Raw genomic sequence first — 9,251 nt, 5'->3', positions numbered from 1 at the left:
TATTTTAATTTCACATGATTTTACGAGGAAGTACGAGGAGACGGCGATTACAAAGATGCTCTTTTAATGAAGATAAGTATCCAACATTAACTCAAAATAACATTAACTAACATTAACATTATGACTCGACAAAGGGGAACACCAAACTGAAGGCTTATAAAGGGAACAGGAACAAAAGGGCAAACAACATAATCACAATCAGGTGGGGACAATCAAACGATAATGAACTAATGAAGGCGGGAACCAAACCAAATAAGGGAAACGAGGACTAAGACAGGCAGACATGTAACAGTACAGAAAGAGAGCAAAATGGCATTTACATTATCAAAGAACATTATCACTGACTTTAGTCTAGCCAGAATTCAAAAGTTCTCAAAAACTCCCATTATTAATCACTGAAGTTGCTTACAATGTGAAATTAATATCTTGCTAACATCTTATGCACATCTGCACTTTGTTGTTTGTGATGAGAGAAATCGGCAGAGAGCAGAATTCATTCAGGTAGCCCTCACACTGAATAAAACAGCTGTTTCAGCGATGACTCATCTGAACGCCTCTTATTGGCCATTATACTTATAAGCTCAACAGAATCATGTGTGATTGGTTATAATGTGCAGTGCTGTAGCTAAAAAGGCCTGTGAGGCACGACATTTCGTTCCACTGCATGTCCCCACATGTAGCGGAATGACAATAAAGCTCGACTTGACTTGACTTGATAAAAAAACCTGAACTAAACCTGAACTAAATACTCAGTTGGTCAGATCAGAGGAAGTGAACAACCACAGGAAGGGTGGATAGTATTTGAAGAAAGAGTTGTGAGCATGTAATGAAGAGGAAGACTGACAAAAAGAGAAAATGGCTGATAAGGGTCATTTGTGTCTGAGGGGACTGATCTTTCTCTCTTCACTTCTCACAGGTAAACACATTTCTACATGCTCTTTAAACTAAATGCATATGAAGTTTAATTCAATAATATATACAGTAACTTAAAGATCACTCAAGTGCACTTGTGTTTCAGGTACCAGTGGAATAGATGAGACTCATGTGTTCATCAAATCTGGTGAAAATGTCCATCTGTCCTGTAATAATGCTCTTCCTGACTGCAAATCAACACATTGGATCTATAATGGAATCAGTCATTCAGAGACAGTTGAACTGACTGCTGGAGGGATAAAGAAGACAGGCATTGAGAGACATGAGAGACTGAGTTTGGGGTATAATTGCTCTCTGAACATCATGAACGTCACAGAAGAAGATTATGGATCTTACACCTGCAGACAATATGTGAATGACAAACAACAAGGAACTGATGCTCGTGTTTCTTTGCATGTTCTCCGTGGTAATTTTATGATTATGTGATCAATTTTAAATGGGCAAATTCTTCATTTAATCTCTCATGATGATTGAAGAGTGTGTGATGTGTGTGTTATTTTGTGTTTCAGTCTCTTCATCATCCTCACAGACTGAGATCAGTGCAGGCCGCTCTGTGACTCTCTCCTGTCAGTTGTATTCATTTGCTGGAGTCTCTTGTGATCGTTGGATCCATTCTGAGGGAATTGAGCTGTTCTGGGTGAATCAGGCTGGTGTTAAACTGATGAGATCAGACTCCAGATATCAGATATCAGCTCCAGGACACTGTATCAGCACTCTGAATACAACACTCCTGAATGAAGATCACAACAGAGAGTGGAGATGTCAGCTTACTCAGGGAAATCAAGTCAAGATCTCAGCCACATATACTGTCAAGATCTCAGGTGAGAAAACATTCTCATCAATCAGATGAGAAAGAATCTCTGATAGATATGCTAATATAATGATAGATAATGCTAGAGTAACCCTGTGTGTTAACTAAATAAAATATGATTGTCATATTCTACAGTATGATTAATCTGAACCAACATTCATCTTGACAGCTCGAGCTGCTTCGATGACAGCAGTGATTCCAGTCCACATCACAAACTCTCAAACTACAAACAAGCACATAACTAAAGGTACAGCATCACTGTCTTTCTCACTTTTCTCACTGTGCTTTGCAGTGGCTCTCATATACTGTTTTCTTATATGAACTAGTGTGCTTTAATGTTTAACCAGGAAGTTTGTTTTGAAATGCATTTATTTTGTTTAAAATGAAATACTTCCCGTGCTCACGGTTAAAAATGACCGGACTACAACACAAATCACCCCCCCCCCCTCCATCCCCCATATTTTTTCATACTTTGGTTTCACAGATTTGTAACTTTTATTCAATTTTGGAAATATCTGTGTGCACTTTTTATGTATATTAATTTGGTTTCACTTTATTTTGATGGTCCCTTTTAACACATTCTGTTGACTATAAGTAACATTGCACCTACCTATCTACTAACTCTCATTAGAGTGTTAGTAGAGTAGTAGGGTTAGGGTTATAATAAGCTGTTATTGCAATGTTCTTGCAAAGTTACTTGTAGTCAGTAGGATGTCTGTTGGGACACCATCACAATAAAGAGTTAGCAGATATTAATCAGACAGTCTACTAATACTCTAATTAGAGTTAATTGACATATAGATGCAAAGTTACTTATTGTAGACTGAATGCTCAAAATAAAGTTTTACCATTAATTTTGCTGCAGTAAATAAGTGCTTATGGTTATGTTAGTAGACAGTTGTCATGTTTGTAGTGGTTAGGTTTAATATTATGGTCAGTATTGGTGAGGCCCATTTTCATGATCTTGCCTATGGCCGATGGCACTGATTTAAAACAGCAAACATACACAGAATATAGTAAACAGTAGTAGCTTTGCCTTGATTTAAATTAACACTAAACATTGAGATGAAAATGACTTCAGTAAGAACTAGTAACTAGTAGAACTAGTTAACTAGTAAATATACGTCTAAAAGTTTACACTTCATGCTAGCCTGTGTGGAAACCCCACATTAGGCTGTGTCCTTAAACAGGGTGAACTTATGTCTTTGTTAACGGAAAAAAAGTTGAATGGCATGCAGCAGAAAAAAGAGGAGCTGGAATCTGAATGTGTGAGAATTTACAGCATCATCAGTCTAAACTGGGTTCAGAGATGATCTCTGCTATACTGCGGTCAAACTCACTGAGTTCCCACACTCAGCGGTAAAAATGTTTCAGTGACATCAGTGAGATCACACCTCTGAAACACTACAACTGCTATAATTAATTCACTATTTTACTTATGAAGGTGCGGAATAGCTATCAACCATCTATGAAGCAACATGAAGCATAACATTAATGTTTCTCTGGCCATCCTCGACTGAAGCACAGGCTCCACTCTGTAGGCTCTGTCTATCAGCTCTTAGTGTATGATCTTTGCACCAGACCTGGTTGTAGTCTTACTATGACCTAGGCTGTGGTATGTCTCTAGGGTTCCTTCAACTCCATTTCACTCTCATCAAGTGGTTTTGGAGTCTGAGAATGATGTGTGGCCTTATGGGCTCTTCCCAAGTGACGGCTTTTAAATCATATTTGTATAGATGTGCTTTTAATATTTTGTGGTGTTTTTTGTGTATTTTGGGGTTTGATCTTTTTTGCTTCATCATATATTGTGTATAGCTCTTCAGAAATGTATCTTTTATGATTGTGTTTTTATATTGTGTAAAGCACTTTACAGTTGTAGTTTTAAAAGTGCTATATAAATAAAACTTTACTTATTTATTCCTCAGAGGCGCTACTGGTCAATGAACTGTGGCCTGTAGCACGAAGCGAGATGAACAAACTCAGAGTTGCAGAGTAAGTTCTGAGTTGACAAAACCTGATAAAGCCAACCTGGTTGAGATCAGGTTCACCGAGCTCACAAAGCTCGATATTGTTAGATTTTGCTGTATTTGGTTGAGCAGTAGTTTGGGTGGCTCGCCAATGTACTAGATTTCTCTAATACATAAAATAAGTAAGCTTGACCAAAGTTCTTGTAGGGAGAAGAATTTATTGAAGGTAGGAGTGTAGCAGTTCTTCAGCAGTGATGTTAGCATGTCAATCCTTCAAACAATCTTCACCCAAAGTACTGTCTGTGAGACCAGACCTTTATACCTGGTAACAAATGTGCCACAAACAACACAATAACACCCCATGGAGAGCCAATGATAGTGTAACCTTATGATGACCTGACAGGATACCATGGAGGGCCCATGATCCATTGTCCTGATGGCCATTTGGTTCAAACTTTTAGGCTAATTATATGGGCCATTTGGTTCACACTTTAAAACAGTTCATACAGCTGGCTACAGTTGATTCAAATACATTTGACTAAAGTTAATTAAAAACAAATAATCTTTCAATATAAATGTTCTCTGTCAACTCAGAGTTTGAACCAGAGTTTGTGATTTTACAAGGCAGGAATAAACACTTCTGCTGCAGCAAAAGTTTGGCAGCAGAAATAAAGAAAATGACTCTGCAAAGGAATCAACTGAATGTAATTATATATAGTTTCACACAGAGCTCAAAAGGAAAACATATAAGTTTAGTAATTTTAAAAGTTGGATATATTAAAGCTAATCTATAGAGTGAGGAAAAATAATTTTATCCCCTGCTGGTTTTGTATGTTTGCCCACTGACAAAGAAATGATCAGTCTATAATTTTAATGGTAGGTTTATTTTAACAGTGAGAGACAGAATAACAACAACAACAACAACAAAAAAACACACTTCAAAAAAGTTATAAATTGATTTGCATTTTAATGAGTCAAATAAGTATTTGACCCCTTCGCAAAACATGACTTAGTACTTGGTGGCAATCACAGAGGTCAGAAGTTTCTTGTAGTTGGCCACCAGGTTTGCACACATCTCAAGAGGGATTTTGTCCCACTCCTCTTTGCAGATCCTCTCTAAGTCATTAAGGTTTCGAGGCTGACGTTTGGCAACTCGAACCTTCAGCTCCCTCCACAGATTTTCTATGGGATTAAGGTCTGGAGACTGGCTAGGCTACTCCAGGACCTTAAAGGGATAGTTCACCCAAAAAAAATAAATTTGATGTTTATCTGCTTACCCCCAGGGCATCCAAGATGTAGGTGACTTTGTTTCTTCAGTAGAACATAAACAAAGATTTTTAACTCAAACCGTTGCAGTCTGTCAGTCTTATAATGGGAGTCAATGGCTTTGAGAGTAAAAAAAAAACAAACATACACAGACAAACCCAAATTAAACTCTGCGACTCATTAATGTGCTTCTTCTTGAGACACTCCTTTGTTGCCTTGGCCGTGTGTTTTGGGTCATTGTCATGCTGGAATATCCATCCACGATCCATTTTCAATGCCCTGACCCTGACAGTACATGGCCCCGTCCATCGTCCCTTTGATGCGGTGCAGTTGTCCTGTCCCCTCAGCAGAAAAACACCCCCACACCTCCATGTTTGACGGTGGGGATGGTATTCTTGGGGTCATTCCTCCTCCTCCAAACATGGTGAGTTGAGTTGATGCCAAAGAGCTGGATTTTGGTCTCATCTGACCACAACACTTTCACCCAGTTCTCCTCTGAATCACTGGCAAACTTCAGACGGGGCTGTACATGTGCTTTCTTGAGCAGAGGGACCTTGTGGGCGCTGCAGGGTTTCAGTCCTTCACAGCATAGTGTGTTACCAATTGCTTTCTTGGTGACTATGGTCCCAGCTGCCTTGAGATCATTCATAAGATCCTCCCGTGTAGTTCTGGGCTGATTCCTCACCGTTCTCATGATCATCGAAACTCCACGAGGTGAGATCTTGCATGGAGCCCCAGACCGAGGGACATTAACAGTTATTTTGCGTTTCTTCCATTTGCAAATAATCGCACCAACTGTTGTCACCTTCTCACCAAGCTGCTTGGCGATGGTCTTGTAGCCCATTCCAGCCTTGTGTAGGTTTACAATCTTGTCCCTGACATCCTTGGACAGCTCTTTGGTCTCGGCCATGGTGGAGAGTTTGGAATCTGATTGATTGATTGCTTCTGTAGACAGGTGTCTATAAATAAAGGTGACTTGACTTGACTTATTTGACTCATTAAAATGCAAATCAATTCATAACTTTTTTAAAACTTTTTTTTCTTGATTTTTTTGTTGTTATTCTGTTTCTCACTGTTCAAATAAACCTACCATTAAAATTACAGACTGGTAATTTCTTACACAAAATCAAAGTACAAAATCAGCAGGGGATCAAATAACCCCCCACTGTATGTGTGTATATATATATATATATATATTAAAGTGTGAAGTTTAAAATTAATTGTCACGTCATATAATAATTAAAGGTGCAATAGGTGACTGTTTTCAGAATTTTTGTTGTTGTTGTTGTTGTTATGCTGGTTGAAAATCTCTTCACATCCCGATAGCAATCATTAAGTTAAGTGGTCTAAATGTATTTATATGCATTTATATATTCTGTGGAAGGCCCAAGGACCAATAAATGTTCGTCCAATCAAAACGCTCGTTCCGAACATTTTTATTGACTTTCCTACCTGCCTGACAGGATACAATATCAGCGCAGTCACGTACGTTGTGCAGACAAAGCGAGAATGGCAGACAAACATCAACAACCCGATCTTCCTTCCTGGTATTGTAGTACTTTTACTAACTGTGATATAAAGTTTTCTTACTGGTGAATGACACATGATGTAGTACTGTTGTCTCTGGTCGTCTGATCTGTGGGTGGCTTTGGACAGTGATTTGCAGGGAGAGTGGAACCTTAGCTTTCAGTGCTATCAGGCTAAAGTTAGCATTTTCCAAGATGTCCTACTGCACCTTTAATTAAATGAATATATTATATGAATTATAAACAATTACAATTAATCTATTATAAATATAATAAATAAGTAGCTGCAAAAGACGGGCAATTTTGTCTCTAAAATTCTTTGACTTTAAACTACTTTAATTTGGAGCGAGAGATACGGGGGAGTGGCTTTATTTTATGAGATATATGTCACTTTGCTCACAGCTTGGTCCAGTTTGGGTTTGCAATCTCTAACCCAGAATAAAACCTGCTCCAGAGCAGGGTAGTTGTGTAGCGTAAGTTAATGGTGACAAACCCGCTCAAAACCAACCCATCTTCTTGAGCCCGAAAACTCAGAGTTTGCTCAAACTAAACGTTAACTTACCTGGGTAAAAACTGAAACCGGTTTCGTTCTACAGGCCACTGGTGTGATGGTATAAGGGCTTCAGTCAGTCGGTCCTCCTGGGGGTGTTTTGCATAGTGCCAGCGACACAGCGTCTTGTTCCCTATTCAAGGAACTAAGGTTAAATACATAACTGAGACATTTTCATTTATTAATATAGTGCACACAGGTCCAGTACATATTTATGATTTATGTGATGTGAAGCTGAAGTATTAAGAAGTTTTGTTTGAACTAACAGACATGATCACAGATCCAGGAAAAACTGAACTCAGCAGGACTACTGGATCATTATTCAGAGGTATCACACATCTTTACATGCAGTTTATTAATACTGAAACAGTAAATCTGCAATGCTTTGTCAAGAACTGTTAATCATTTTATACCTTTGATTTCATTTACAAAGTCTTGATTCTGTCCATCTGTCCATCTTTCCTGTAGAGATCTTGATTATTCTTGAGACGGCAGTGTTTGCTGCTCCTACTGTGATTCTTCTTCAGATCATCTGTGCAAGAAGAGCTGGTGAGTTTTGAGATGATTCACATTGATCTGGAACAATCTGCAATCATGAGAGCTCAGTAAATGCTTTTGTATTTAATTATTTTGCAGGAAGGAAGAACTCGCAGCACCTAGAGGAAATATGAATACAATATTAGAATAAAATCCTCTCTACAAATAACAGGCCAGATTACAGCAAGATTTATCTTCATCTCAGTGATATTAGGGATATTTGCATACAGCTTTCAAGGATATTTGCTCCATTTTTTGTACTGAATGCTTTAAATGTAATATTAAATACAGAGATCAACAGAGCAAGACAAATACCTTTAATGACCACAAATGATTATTACAGAAATTATAATATAAATGCCTGGCAATTTTCTAACCTTGATTCATCTAAACATTACATTAAACTTTTTACAGAAGGCTTTCAAAATTTTGTAATAGTCTATTTTAACGTTGTTTAATTATCATATTTACAGATGCATTTTTTTTTTTCACTGATCATTTCAGTGCAGACACAAATTGTCATTTATGAAAATATGTGAATGATTGTCTTCTCCACATCATGCTTACATCATGTTTCAACATGTTTCTTTGAGAAGTACCATACGCAAAAATATAAATTCAGAATTTGTAAACCTCTTTTCTGGTCTTCAAATATGAAGTTAGTTATATTTGTTAGTTAACTTATTAGTTAGTTACTAACTCTTATTTTTGAATGATTAAATAGAATTGGACAAAGCATCATATCAGCATTGTGTGTTGATTCTCATACACAGCTGACAGGAAACACGGCACATTGTCATGAAAAAGTCTAAAGTCAAAAACAGTCTAAAACCAAACCTCGCCTAAAACTTTAAAACTATTTTTTTTTTTTTTTTGCTGCCTTGCATGCACTGCATGAAATACAAAGTTTCACTTTATTTGAACATTACAATGTGCATTTGTACAAATTGTTCACCTAGTTTAATGGATCCCAGCATCTTGAAATCCTTTTTCATTCCACCTCTGCAGAAAAATACTTCACATCACTGAAACAAATGAGTGAATATTCTGTCTCTTTCAGAGATGCCAGCACTAGTCCAGATGATTCAGTGATCATAAAACAGTCTTGTGTATTACTGTGAAGCTGCTTTGAAACAATCACTATTGTTTAAAGAGCTATGTAAACAGCATTCTCTGCCAGTTTCTGACACTGAGTGAGGTTTGGAGATTTTGTGATGGTCGTGTTGAGGAGTGTCCTGCAGGTGGCACCAGATCTCCATTCCAGAGAATGACTGTGGGGATCGGCTTATTATTATTAATGGTCATATAAGATTTCATTGTCATTTGAGATGCAACATAAAGCTCAGGTGTAGTTTATCTGCCTGGAATCCTGGATGATTTTTGCCACATGACTTTGCTAAAATGGGTGAAAGCAAAACAATTCTTGAACATGGCTGCTCTTGAGGGACTGTTCCTATTGCAGTATAAATGTACTGCAAATTACATTTAAGCATCAATGAAAAAGACATAGTAGTGAAATCATTTTCATTATGTATGTATCCTTGGTTCCCTGAATAGGGAACGAGACGCTGCATCACTGGCACTATGGGAATATGCCATGCCTCTGAGAAATATGCCATGAATGCCTCGTTTGGGCCATGCTTGTGCCATCTCACCTCAGA

At 37.7% G+C, this 9,251-nt stretch overlaps 1 protein-coding gene across 2 annotated transcripts; it reads left to right on the top strand.

Annotated features, from left to right (window-relative positions):
* Positions 1-742: 742 nt before the first annotated feature.
* On the top strand, positions 743-8,174 carry LOC131536104 (uncharacterized). Of its 2 annotated transcripts, none has more exons than XR_009269831.1 (7): positions 743-916; positions 1,019-1,339; positions 1,443-1,754; positions 1,914-1,991; positions 7,100-7,203; positions 7,322-7,381; positions 7,522-7,600. XR_009269831.1 is itself a non-coding variant. In XM_058768836.1 (7 exons), the coding sequence occupies exons 1-7, from the start codon at positions 856-858 to the stop codon at positions 7,722-7,724; spliced, it is 948 nt and encodes a 315-aa protein (XP_058624819.1). In that variant the 5' UTR covers positions 743-855; the 3' UTR covers positions 7,725-8,174. The 2 variants fall into 2 exon arrangements, 1 of the variants encoding a protein (XP_058624819.1); XM_058768836.1 differs by lacking the exon at positions 7,100-7,203 and adding an exon at positions 7,690-8,174 and having other exon boundaries at positions 7,522-7,602.
* The last annotated feature ends 1,077 nt before the right edge of the window (positions 8,175-9,251 follow it).

This window comes from Onychostoma macrolepis, chromosome 03 (assembly GCF_012432095.1).
Source record: "Onychostoma macrolepis isolate SWU-2019 chromosome 03, ASM1243209v1, whole genome shotgun sequence".
NCBI lineage: Eukaryota > Metazoa > Chordata > Actinopteri > Cypriniformes > Cyprinidae > Onychostoma > Onychostoma macrolepis.
The sequence above is the reverse complement of the archived record's forward strand: the minus strand, read 5'-3'. Positions and strand labels throughout refer to the sequence as shown.